The 13,944-nt window shown below is 42.1% G+C and overlaps 1 protein-coding gene across 2 annotated transcripts; it reads right to left on the reverse strand.

Moving 5' to 3' along the window:
* Window positions 1-5,948: 5,948 nt before the first annotated feature.
* pcyox1l (prenylcysteine oxidase 1 like) lies at window positions 5,949-13,770 on the reverse strand. 2 transcript variants are annotated; one of them, XM_079170971.1, is made up of 8 exons: window positions 13,441-13,770; window positions 12,051-12,257; window positions 11,179-11,353; window positions 10,373-10,584; window positions 9,786-9,926; window positions 8,784-9,195; window positions 7,867-8,153; window positions 5,949-6,958 (listed from the first exon to the last, which is right to left on the reverse strand). In XM_079170971.1, the coding sequence occupies exons 1-7, from the start codon at window positions 13,547-13,549 to the stop codon at window positions 7,904-7,906; spliced, it is 1,506 nt and encodes a 501-aa protein (XP_079027097.1). In that variant the 5' UTR covers window positions 13,550-13,770; the 3' UTR covers window positions 5,949-6,958; window positions 7,867-7,903. The 2 variants fall into 2 exon arrangements, with proteins under 2 accessions (XP_079027097.1, XP_079027096.1); XM_079170970.1 differs by having other exon boundaries at window positions 5,949-8,153.
* Window positions 13,771-13,944: the final 174 nt, after the last annotated feature.

The following is a 13,944-nucleotide window of genomic DNA, read 5'->3' on the forward strand; positions in this document are numbered from 1 at the left end:
TGGGTGAAAACATTTCATCATTCTCATGTAATATTGTAATTCAGAGCAATACGAAGGTTAGTCCACGTCCCAATATCTATTGTTAAGACCAAACACCAGTAAGAAATTCTCAAAAAGATACTTCATTTTCTATTAAGCTATTCAGTTAGGGTTTTCTGTAAAATATGAATTCCCACATGAGGTTATGAATGCTGTTTCATAGGGATTTCCAGTATGCCATGAATATAATTCTAGTGTAGACATATACAATAATTTTTGACTTAACATCATTGCATTTTAAATGCATTAAGGGACCCTGTGGAGCTTTGACAAGTAGCACTCTAGAGCAAATGTTTTTGTGAGTTGATCTCCTTTTTGTTTGTTCTCATGCACAAGGGCGCACATGCATGTGTCACCGACAAGTGGTTTCACACATTTCCGTTGATTTACTGGTGGCAAACGAGCAAAGAAACAAAGCATGGCACCAGCAGGGAAGAAGATTAATCCCTAGCAAGTAAACAAGATTGTAACAGAGTGCAGGGTTCCCCATAAAAACAAAAAAAGTTCTGCTTTGTGAAGGTTTTGTCAGGCGGGCCTCAAGAATACACAAAGTGCATTTTGGTGAGGGACACTGAATGTAAACAGGAACTTAGTTTACAGGAAAACAATTTTTGTGAACATTAAACATTTATTGATTGCATTTCTCCATAACATGTAGTTTTCAGCCCCCACCTGTAGAAAACGGTTTAAAGATAAGTTAAAAGCAATCAACTGCCTGATTCCCATTAACTCACAAACAGTCTCCATTGAGCTCAGTCCAAAATAAATTATCTACAAGCAGCTGTTCCAGGAAGCCCCCCCTTTGACCGGAAATAGAAACTTTGACTCCACCCATTACAAAGTGTGACAACTTAGGGAAAAGAGCGATAATAAAAGCAGTTGGTCTGAGTTGAAGCTTTTAGAGAAAAAAACATATTCTTTCACTTTCAGTATTAGTCAGGAGAAATAAACAAGCGTCAACACAGTACTGGGTCTGAAAGCTGCCTTCTTTCAGGCCAAACAGCCACAGCAGAGCCAGGGAACAAAATAACATCACTAGATGCAGGGCAACTCTCAGAGAAACCTATGACCTACATCCTGCAGCTGACAGAAAATGAGAGGCTGGATCTTTCTCTGAAAACCTCTTGGACCCTAAGCCTTTTTTTTAGGCCTCTTCTCGAAAATTGTAACCCACACAAAAGAGACTACAATTCTGTAACTACAAGGTCTATTTTAAAAATGTTGATGCTTGAATAACACTAGGGATTGTGAGATTTGATGAGATGGGTAAATATTGTGTATATGTTACTGGTTAATATTAGCTGAAGCCTGAACACAGCAAAGAGGGGAAATTCCCAGGTTCGTCTGAAGAAAAAGCACTGTAATTTATTAAATGAGGCCCTGGCTAGCCTAAAAACATTCCCAATTCATAGCACAAAGGGTGCAGGTGCCTCACAAAAAGATATGGTGTAAATAAAGTGAAGCAAACCTCAGTTATAGGTGTTTATCTAAAAATAAACATGCCAAATTCTCATTTTCGAACCAGAATTTGCAGCTGTTCCGTTGTACTTTTATATACTATATAACTATATATTTCACTATATTTCACTTTGTTTATCACTCATATTGTACAATCTATCATAACAGAGCTGTTTGGTATCATTTTGGCCCATTTTGACCTCTCATATCTCTCCTCCATGCATTTTCCTCGTCTCTGTCTGTTTGTCTGGAGCCCTTGCTCAGGCTGTGCCGGGCGGATCTTGTCATGTGACATCTCGTTAGATCCAGGTGCTTATTGTGATTGACAGAATTTTCAGCCAATAAAACTCCAAAACCTTGAACTTTGATTTCTACGATGCTCTCTTCGATTAAACATCTCGCTCTGAACCCCAAATGGGGCTCGCTCAGGTCCAAGAGGTTCCGGACCCCAGATCTGCCCCAGTGTGTCCCCCTCCTACCTTAAAGTCTGTGCTGACCAGCTGGCCCCCATCTTCATGCAGATCTTCAACCGATCACTGGAGCTGTGTGAAGTCCCCCCCTGCTTCAAACGCTCCACGATCATCCCGGTCCCCATGAAATCCTCCGTCACAGGATTAAATGACTGCAGGCCCGTCGCCCGGACGTCTTTGGTCATGAAATCCTTTGAGAGACTGGTGTTGACCCATCTGAAGAACATCACAGGGCCTCTCTCAACATGGGGCTGCACTACATGCTGCGACACCTCGACTCCCCGGGGACATACGCAAGGGTTCTGTTTGTGGACTTCAGCTCAGCGTTCAACACCATCATCCCAGCAATACTCCAACCCAAACTCTCCCAGCTGACTGTGCCAGCCTCCACCTGTCAGTGGATCACAAACTTCCCGACAGACAGGATGCAGCAGGTGAGGCTGGGAAAAATCACATCCAGCACCCGGTCTATCAGCACTGGTGCCCCCCAGGGACGTGTGCTCTCCCCACTGCTCTTCAGCTGGTCCTCTGGTGTGGCCAGAACAACCTGAAGCTGAACAAGCTCAAAACTGTGGAGATGACAGTGGACTTCAGGAGGAGCCCCCCCCCCCCCCAAAACTGGCCCTTCTCACCATACTCAACAGCACTGTGTCTGCGGTGGAGACCTTCAGGTTTCCGGGATCCACAATCTCCGAGGATCTGAAGTGGGCCTCCAACATCGACACCATCAGGAAAAAGGCCCAGCAGACTGGCTATCACCCAGTCTGTCCTCTGCTCCTCCATCACTGTGTGGTTTGGATCGGCCACTAAACAGGACAGGAACAGACTACAACGGACTGTCAGGTCTGCAGAGAGAATTATTGGCTCCAGCCTGCCCTCCATCGTGGACTTGTACACCTCCAGAGTCAGGAAACGGGCAGGAAAGATCACTGCAGACCCTTCACACCCTGGACACAAGCTGTTCCAACTCCACCCCTCTGGTAGGCGCTACAGAGCTCTGTACGCCAAAACCACCAGAACAGCTTCTGTCCACTGGCCATCACTCTGATGAACAATTAATCAGACATTAGTCATACTGCACTATCACCTCTGTTTCCACTATCACCTCAATTCCACTGTCATTGTTGTTGTATTGGTTTATGTTCATATATATATATATATATACACTTTTGGATATATATTTATATTGTACATAGTCGTTACATGTTTATACTTACATATTTTTCTTCTATGTTTTTCTTGTACGTTGAGAGCAAAGTGAAAACCGGAGTCAAATTCCTTGTCTGCGTACGCATACAGTACATGTTCAATAAAGCTGATTCTGATTCTGATTAAACCCGCCATTGGATCTATGTATCTGTGCAGGTCAGTTAACGCTGGCAGCAGCATGAACACAGCAGCTCTACATGCTTCCACTGCGTTGATCGAACATATCACACACACACACACACACACACACACACACACACACACACACACACACACACACACACATCAAACAGCCTGCAGAGAGCTCTGCCAGGTTGAGGATGGGATGAAATATGGAGTGTGTGTGTGTGTGTGTGTGTTAGTGTGTGTGTGCGTTCTGGTGAATTTGTGAGCTTCTACTGAAATGTGACTTGTTTTTCCATTCAACAGGGTTGTTATTATTAAAACTCTTTTCAGTGACTTTCATGCAGGGCACACAACATGATGTAGTATGTGTTAATAACTCTGGAGTGTAGGTTCATTTTGGTAAATGCTTGCTGACATTATATGCATCATTTTTTGTTCTTACCCCCACATGTTCACTATTCTATTTTTTTAGCAGAAATACAGTATAATGTCAATTTATCAAAGTACAAAGCTGCCTGGAAATCCAAAATACAAGAAAAATTGACACAGGAGCCTCTAAAAATTCACACATTTTAGTTATAATTACTCAAAATGTTACTATAGAATATCTCAAGGTTGAAATAAATAGTGTTTATTGATACTAGCGTCAATAGGATTTTAAAATAAAAGTTATGTGACTATAAATTGGACATGCTCAGCGCATTTACCAATGTAAAGACAGATTGCAGATATTGTTTAGTTTTCAAACTCAATACTCGCAGCAAGGGTTGAAAATACAACAGATTCTGAGATCTTAAAGGAGTATTGAGGTGATTTTTCCCACAATGCAACCAATTATCCATTCTCTACCTGGTAAATGCCAACATCTTTTGAACCCCAGTAATATCACTAGAGCGTGGAAACTAATTTCCGATCTCTGTGAACAACATAAGAAACAAAACAGATGTAACAAATCAATCCAAGTTAAGCACAGTTCACAGTCTTCACTCAGAAGATGGAGCTGGCTTGGGTTTCAGCGTGTGACCTCATTTCTGAACTATTGGTCACGTGATAACGGGCAAACCTGTTTCAAGGACTTTCTTTGGCGTCGGATGTGAATCACCTGTTTGATATTGAGCTAGCTCTAGTCACTGAATGAAGACCGTGAGCTGTGGTTAAAAGCTCTGAAAGCTAGTAAGTGTGCCTTTCAGTTTAGATTCTTTGTTAAATACCGTTTCATCGTGGCGCTTTTCTTTAATTTGTCTCCTCTGGGAAAATGTGTTTTATTCAACAAAGTACATTTATCCCAATATTGTACTTAAGTACAATTTTGAGATACTTGTACTTTACTCGTATTATGCTACTTTTTACGTCTCCACTACATTTCAGAGACAAATATTGTAGTTTTTACTCAACTACATTTATCTGATAGCTTTAGTCACTATTTAAGTGCAGATTTAGATTATTAATACAAATATTAATTAGCAAATACATTTTATAGGTTAAGCTACTTTTGGTACTTTAAGTATATCTTGCTAATAATACTTTTGTACTTTTACTTCAGTAATAGTTTGAATGCAGGACTTTAACTTGTAACAGAGTATTTTAACACGGGTATTGCTACTCTTATTTAAGTAAAACATCTGGACACCACTGCAGCAGTTTGACCGATAGCTCATCGACAACATACAGTCGTGGGATTTAAAGTGGCAAACCTAGAGATTTACTCTATTTGAGTGTAAATGGCATTTTCTTTTGCAGTCTTGTTTTTAATAAATGAGCTGAATGTGCAAAGTTGTGTGGGTTCCATGTTTTGTGTTTATACAACAGAGAAAAACTGTAAAACAGCACTTCTTTCCGGAGACAAGCAGTTATAATTTCTGAAAAATAAATATTGTAATACTTTCATCATTCTGCTATAGGCGCAATCACCACTGTGTTACCACGTTCAGCGATAGTGACTTAACAGACATTTATTTATATGAACATATTTAAAGGAGCATAAGTGACCCATGTTTCGAATGTTCCCTCATTCTATTATCAGCATTGTGATTGTTGCTGCTGGGAAGCCAAGGAAGAGCAGACACAGGGCCCATTATACACAACATTATAATAAACAGACTACTGTGGAGAAGAGGATACGCTTTGTTGTTGGCCTCTTCATGCTTTCCACTTCCTTGAACGTTTTACAGTCTTGATTATGAATACAGTCCACGGCATCGTCCTGGAACGGCTCATTTTCAAACACTTCACAAGGGGTCGGCTGGAAAATACAGAATATATTTCATAGCGTTTAAATCATTAAGATGGTGAATCAATCTTTCTCCACTGAGAGCAGAAATCTGTCACAAACCTTAGTGGGTGCATGATGGTCTGCTCAAATTCATTCAGGATCTTTGACATGAAATAGTTGGTGATCTAGATTCTAGAGGACAGCGACAGGATCTCAAATGAACTTCTTGAGATATACAGTATGGCCACTTCTTCAAATTCAGGGCACAAAGACTGAAATAAATAATTTAGTGGGTAAATTAGGCAGATTTGGGATCTCATAATTGGAGCCCAGTATGAAAAAAGCTGCAGCATGTCGTCCATTTAACTGCATGGGTGCGATTTATTAATCTGTAAACCAACATTTTACACGTTAGACGTCCCATTAGTGACATATCACTTTCATAACTTTATTTATTCCCATTCTAGTAGAAGAAAATTCAACTTCAAATAACCCAAACACCTGCAGAGTGAAATCAACAAATCAATCTTCTTTCTGTGTAATTATTACGAGACAGGGAATAAAACCTGAATGCCCACAATAAATCAGAGTGAGTTTTCAGTGTTTTTTTCATAGCAATCCATCCAAAATTCATCAACAGTCAAAATAGCGCACTTCATTCATTATAAACAGTTGCAATATTTTGTTTATCGGGCAGATGAAATATGTTGATACATGCTGTGCTGAGCAGAAAGTTACATTTGTAAAGCAATAGTGGTTAGATGTGAACAGTCTTAGAAAGCTGCTGTTTGACATAATCTGGACTCACTGGTCTCTCTACTCACTTCGTCTTAACTGTTAATCACATCTCACGGCCTCCATTAGTGGATGGAGTTTGTTCAGTCGGTCAGTTCATGAGGGTTCGGAGATGATGAAAGTGAACCTTGATTGAGATTGTTTTGTCGATCCCTATGTGTTCAATCCACAAGATGGTTCTAGAATACTCATTGTGTCCATTCGTTTTCACAGCATATCACAACGGTAGTATTGCAACAAATATTTGACTCTTCTATGTACAAAAGCTGCTGCGGAGTGAAAAAAATAAATAAAAATGATTTCTGACGCCAAGGTTTTAAGTTGACAACAGTTAAATTAGGTTTCCCGAGTCCAAAAATCTACTTCAGTACAAATCCACTTTTTTTCAATTTTAAATGAACAAAACAAGGCATTTCTTAGTTACTTATGAAGATAATCAAAAGTCAAGGTTTTCACATCACGCCATCTTTTTAGGCACTTGCCATTTCTGAGAGCGAATGTCCAACTCTGTCTTCATATGAGTTTTTCCAAGATTACAGCGCTTATTAAACGTATCTCGATAAAGCTTTAGGGCTTGAGAGAAAAGTGTCATCATCATCACGGATCTGTCCTCCGCTTTCATTTGGTCCAGTGTGAAAGCTTGTTGGCTCTGTTCCCCGAAAAAAAATTTTTATTATTATGCAACAAAAGCAGCAGGAAAGGGAGACAATGAAATGGTCTGATGAAAGGGGCAATAGAGCATAGCACCAGTGGCCACTGACATGAGTCACTGAATAATGATTTTATTAATTAACACAAATCAATGTATAGAGATTCAGGCCTCAACAGTCCTTAAATGTATAGACCGTAATAGCAAGGCTGCAGTTGTTTCTGATTATATGACTGAAGGCAGTTAAACCGCTGATCTGTCATATCTCACAGCTGTTACGAGGCAGACAAAAGCAGCCATTTATAAGACTCTCATTCATGCTCTCAATATTGATTCCAAGAGCGTTTTCTTGATTTAACCACAGCATTTTCTATTTACACAGAGCATCACCAGTGACCTTAAACTGGTGCTCACATTAACTGGTGTTCATTCACACCACCGGCAACTCAATAAGACGGTGACTCCTAAAAGTCCATTCACTACCGACTGAGAGAATAGCTGATGTTTACCACAGTTGCTTGGTTTCCTTATTTCTTGGCAAAGCAAAGCTTCCTGCAGCTGCATTTTTGGATGAAACCACTAACTAGCATTAGCAATCAATCCCCAACAAGTGTCCTATATATCCGCAACGTCTCTGGCATAGAAAACGAAGCAATCTGCAAAATCAAAATGGTCTTTGAGAAGTAGCGCAGGACCACAGTTCTTTAAGTGGTGTGATTAAATGAGTCTTAGACTTGACTTTGAGGCTTGTTTTTCTTTTGTTTGCTTAAGTTTCTTTAGGATAAGGCAGGGTAAGACTACGTTCAACGAATTACTCATTGATTCACTCTATTAAAATGTATATTGTATTACTTGGATGTGTCTCAATATGCCATTTGAGAGGTCAGTCAAAATTTAAAATGTAGCACCTTAATACGGATGCTGTAGGGTTTTCAGGTGACCAGGTCATAGCTCAGTCTTGATCCTGTGCATCAGATCTTTCTGGTCCACCATGTCCGTCTGTCTGTTCCAGCGGTGGTAAGCCAGCAGCGCGATGTTCTTGGCCGCTACTGAGCTCATCTCCATCGCGCTGCCGGCCAACTCGATGCCATTGAGGTAGTAGAGATTGGGGTGGAGCTCCACAGGCGACAGTCCCTGGCTGCTGCCGTAACAAGGGTAGGCCTGCCACTCCGTCACCTGCACGGAGTAGTACGACCTGAGATTCAGAGGTACAGTAAAGGAGGAAAGTTGTTACTCCCGATTTTAAAAAGATCTCGTTGTCCAAATACCTGAAAATCTAATGCCAGTCCCATCAGTCTCAGCAGTACTTTGTGGCCAATAAGCTACATTTTGCTGGTAAACATGACAATTCTTTACATGACATCATGACATAAAACCCCACTATTAGCACGTTGACATGTTTTAGTTTACAGCACTGCTGTGCCCAGATACAGACCTGCTAGCATGCATCATGTTCATTTCTTATCTAACTAAATGAACAGAATGTATCGAGAGGAAATGTTTTAGTTGGACTGACAAAAATAAATCTGCAACAATTTAGATAATCTTGCCCAAAATTCACTGGCTCCAACTGCACGAAGTTGAATATGTTTTGGTCTGTTATGATAGTAAATTGAATATCTTTGGCGTTTGGACAAATGGTCAAACAAAACAAGCTAAATATATACGCCAACTTTGGGAAATTACGATGGCATTGTTCACTATTTTCTAGACCAAATGACTAATTGAGATTGAGGATAATTGCCAAATAATGAATAATGAAAATAATAGTTAGTTGCGGCCCTGGCTGATACATGATTGCTTTGCCGAGGAGGGAGTGGCTGACCTGAACAGTGTTTTGAGCTGAGCCTTGTCCAGAGGTTGTGGTGAGAACACTTTATAGACTCCAGCCTCTTGTGGCTGCTTACGCCGGAAGCCAGTCGAGATGTTGACGGGACAAACACTTGCCACGCTGTTGAAAAACAGATCGAGCGTCTCGGTTGTCAAGACGCTGGCGAAGGGGAAAAGGCGAGGGTCCGGGAAACCAAAGAAAGACGTGTTGAGGTAACCATGGACAATGGTTGCCACAGTGCTGTGATAGTTGCCGGGGAGCTCCTCAAAGGGAGGGGTGAAACCTTGGAACCGGACCCCAGACCGGACGCTGGCCTGGAGCGGCGTCGCCAGCACTACGATGTCATACAGCTCCGATCCCGTCTCCGATGCTGTGGTGAAGCTCAGCTGGTACTGGGGCACCTCGCCTGTCAGGAAAACACACACAATCAAAGTCAACACTGTACTGTACCAAAACTGCTGTCATTGACTTAAAAGGAACAATTTTGTAGCATTTAGAACGGAGCGGACAAACCAGACAGTGGCCATAGATTGGGCGTTTTCACATCGACCGCAGTAGTTCTCCTACTGGCTTGGCACGCTGGAAAAGTTTCAGTTGGATGCAATCTGTAACCTCACCACTAGATGCTGAAAAATACTACGCACTAATCTGTTCACAAGCACAGCACACTGACTAGAAAGCCAAAGGTGACGTTGCTTGTGTGGATGTTTTGGTTAAGTCAGAGCTGTGGAATAATAAATCATCCATGTGAGTAGCAGGTAAATAATCCATACACTGCACCCCTAGTATCTACTGGCAGATATAATCTAGTAACATTCAGCACGTTTCTTATGTCTCAAGATGTCCCATCTATGACAGGACAAAAGGCTTTAATGATGTTTATACCCAAAACCTCCCAGTTTGTAAAATACTTCGGAAACACAAGAAAGAACCGAGCATCAAGTTCCGTTTGCCCCAGGTTACAAGTTTCTAATATTCTGCTCCTGGGGATTGTACCTGAGTAGACGGGCGAGATGGAGCTGACTTGTGCTTGCAGCAGGTTAGCGTTGGCCATCTTCAGCAGGCCGGAACATACCAGCTTGTTGCCTCCTTCCACCGCCCACAGGTTGTTCTGGGCCCCAGCTAAAGACACAGCGCCTGTAACACACACACACACACACACACACACACACACACACACACACACACACACACACACACACACACACACACACACACACACACACACACACACACACACACACACACACACACACACACACACACACACACACACACACACACACGCACACACACACACTCTCTCTCTGTCACAACAGACAGGGCCAAGTGCTGTAAACCAATAACCAGCTGCCCACACATTTTCCTGTTCTCTTGCTCCCATAGGCCACCCCTTCCTCTCACCTTTCTTCCCTCTCTTCTATTTTCGACTCGTGCTCCTCCCTTCTCTCCTGCATCTCTTTTCCTTTCCTCTCTCCTGACCTACATCGGCCCCATCTCTTTTCTACTCATCAACCCCCCGCCCCCCTCCACCGTCGCTCCCTCCTCTTCTTCTACTGCTCATTTCTTCACACTCATCTGACCTACAAAGGCGGGGATGCTGACGTTCTGTCCGTAGTTGACCCTCATGACAGGCTCGATGATCTCGTCGATGAAACGCTGCGACACGCCCAGCTCCAGCAGCGAATCAGAGAGAGGCCTCTGGGTCATGTTGATGAAGCCACTCCCCCCAAGAGAGTCCAATAGTTCCTCCACCGAGCTGAAGGCATAGCCGTGGGCCTGGTACTTGTAGATCCTGTATTATACATGCGACAAATAGTGAATTGTCAATTACAGAAGTCAATTACTAAATTAGTGGGCCGATTGCCTCATTCCTATCTGAAAGCCTAATCTGTGCAAAAGCAAAAGAGAGAAACAGACAGAGGGATACACAGGCTCAGTGCAAGAAAGACAACATGATACAGGAGATGAATCACTTCCTGAGGGAAGAAATATAGGTCAATGAACAGAGACGCTGCATCTCATGTTTCAAATGAGTCAAAATAACATAATTCCAGCAAGGAGCATCTGATATTCTGTTGTTGTACTTATACAGAGGTCATGTTTGGAAAGTCACACACTTAGTTGAGGTTTTGCAGTGATTACAGCTGCAGGCGTAGGACATAATAAATAGCTCAGCATAGGTTTTACCCATTGACTGCCACACTGTGAGGCAGTATCGTGCATTCATTCTATACCTAAAGTAATTGTTTCAATAGTCTATGATTCAATTGAGTGAAAACAATGGCAGCAAGAAAAAATGTTAAACCTTAATGGCCATAGATCCAGGTTTAGCAGCGCCACAGCTACATCCTGTCGAGCAAACAGGGCACTAATATTTCTGGCTCACCTCATGAATTTCTCCATAATCTCCTCCACCCACATCTGAAGACGTATGAAGCTGATGCCGTAGCGCCACCACAGCCGGAACAGGTCCAGCAGGTACCAGTCCGTCTCCTCCAGAATCATCTCCTCGCCGTTAAACACTGCCGTCTTACCCGCCACGCTGCGTCGGTACTTTAAACCTGGAGGTGTGGACACAGGACGACGCAAAGGACAAACACAGATACACAAAGGCACATGAAACATTTTCAAATTCAAATATAAATATTTTCCCCTTTATACTTTACAAACTGTGATTTGACATTAATCCATTTATTTTTCTCTGAACCTTTTTGGACTTGATATAAACAAGAAGATGTAAACAGTCCGTGTGGTCCGTTTACTTTGGCAGGGCACTGAATACTGGAGGCAGAACCACTAGGATTCGTCTTCCAGTTAGAGAGCCACATGTGTAGTGCTGCTTATTAAATTCAAACCATCAACCTTTTTGACTGATGAGCACTTTTCCTGCTCAGGTTACATCTGCTGGAGGCACAAAATGAATCCGATCAAGCAAGATACTTATTTTCATCGCTGTTACACAGGATCTCTGTATTCTGCTAAAAGCACAACTCATTTTCTTAGCTCGTAAACCTGAACCGATGTTTGCAGGTCCCACTGGGAATCACCTCTGTTACCTCTGTTTTTGAAGCCCAGCTCTCGTTTTAACTCACTTTTGACTATTTAACATGCAACCAGACATCCTTTCCAACAGAGATAACTAGAAAAGGACAGACGGTGACTAAATTAATGCTACGCAGTCAAACACTTACTGTCTTCTCTGCCTTTTAGAGCTTTGTGTGTGTGTGTGTGTGTGTGTGTGTGTGTGTGTACACAAACCTAGCTGCTTGACAAACTCCTGCATGTGGAGGTTGAGGGAGTGAATGATGGAGCCTCCAGACTCGTAGTCGTTGTGATTAACGGTTACAGTGGCAAGGCGACCTCCGACCTCCCCCTTCTCGAACACGTCTACCTGGACCTCAGGGCCAAAGTGCTGCCGCAGGAAATGGGCTGTGGCACTGCCTCCTATCCCCGCCCCGACCACCGCTGGAGCACCGAGGATCAGAGGCAAAGACAGAGAAGAAGAGTGAAATCAGAATGTGGCTTTGGAGTGAAATTTGGCAGAAAACTAATGACCATTAATCATACTGAATCGTTTGTATTATTGTATGGCATCTGGGAGTTTAAAGACATGATAACATGTATGTTACTCAATATAGAATATAAACTAATCACAATTGATCGATTAAAAAGTAATACTTGTTTTCTGTTATTTTGCAGCTTTTAGTGGTCAGTCATCATATCTAGAGCTGGACAGAGGAGTGTTCACAATGGTGTGTTTGATGGGGTGTTGGGGTAATGCTGTAGTGGGAAGTAGGTGCAGCAGCTGGTTCTTGGAGTATCTATTTCCCACTGGAAATTTCCATTTCAGGGTTTACCTTAAACAGAGTCTCCTCCTCCAATAGACTGTGATAGGTTACTTATTTAACTTTTTGCTTTGTCCCAATTAATGTTGAAACAATTAACCAATCCAAAAGGACATGTATCTACTACTAACACATTACATTTTACTTTAAGACTTGACCAGACTTTAAATTGCAGCACAAGCAATGTTGTACCTTTGTCAAAAAAAGTAGTTGTAAAATATACATGCACTGATACTGATGGGGCAAACAATGAGGATTTTCATACGATGCCAATGAAAACGTTGTTGACGTCAGTCATGTAACACCATCTATGGACATGCATGGTATGGCATGCATTGAACTGTGAAACAGGTGGACTCAGATGGTGACAAGTGATCAGGTTTGTGTAAAGATGAGAGGACTCAAAGGGCCCACAATTATCTAGCTGACTGCCTTTAAAACACATTGCCATGTGATTTTATCTTTATTACACGGATGCTATATTTGAATAAAGTCATCACTGGATCCCTTCAAAGTGTAATAAGAAGGAAAACGTACAATTTGGATTCCAAAATATTAGCCCACGTTTCCAAACTAACGTTAAGATACCTTCCGATATAACTACAATAGCCCACAGGTATGCACGTGGCGTAACAACTAACAATAACAAAAATGATTTTACAACTTAACAGCAACATAGAGGATTAGCTAACGAATACATTCACTTTATTATCCTAATCAGACTAGCTTGTAACCCTCTGAATGCGGGCTAACAGAGGCTAAATTCAACAGCTAACTATCATGTTTAACAGTGCTTTTCTTGCCTATTTTAGAAGGCGGAACTCCGTCGACATGAGCGGATCCCGCCGGGTCTCCGACACCCGACCAAGCCGACAACACCACGACGAGCAGCGGGAGAAGAGGGTCGCCCATAGCGGCTCCAGAGCCGAGACAACCGGGGAGGAGCGGAGACGAGCGGGTGCAGCGACAGTTAGCACATGAGGTCAATGCTAACGTTAGCTCTTTTATTTCCTCTTTTCTGACAGTAACTTTATGTTCAGAATGCACGTCAGTTGAATCTGTCGCTGTACATTAGTACGACTGCGTTTTAAATGGGGTCGTGATACTGCACATACTATGTATCGACTCTACAGATCCACGTCCGGAAACATCACGTGATTAGAAAGGCTTGTTTCAACCAATCACAGCCGTGAACGCGAGATATCTATGTACGCACTTTTTACATTTTCCTTTTAACATTTCCGAAGTTGTTTTTCTTTTTTTACTACAAATCAAATGTTTTATTGTCACGATTCATGTCTTAGTTG

This window comes from Pholis gunnellus, assembly GCF_910591455.1.
Source record: "Pholis gunnellus genome assembly, chromosome: 13".
NCBI lineage: Eukaryota > Metazoa > Chordata > Actinopteri > Perciformes > Pholidae > Pholis > Pholis gunnellus.

What these genes read in the sequence shown, in the direction of transcription:
- pcyox1l (XM_079170971.1), bottom strand. Translation starts at nt 13,549, where the DNA reads ATGGGCGACCCTCTTCTCCCGCTGCTCGTCGTGGTGTTGTCGGCTTGG. An exon ending in GGAGTTTGTCAAGCAGCTAG is followed by an intron (nt 11,354 to 12,050) that starts GTTTGTGTACAC and finishes CCACACCTCCAG; the next exon opens with GTTTAAAGTACCGACGCAGC. An exon ending in CATCTCGCCCGTCTACTCAG is followed by an intron (nt 9,196 to 9,785) that starts GTACAATCCCCA and finishes TTTTCCTGACAG; the next exon opens with GCGAGGTGCCCCAGTACCAG.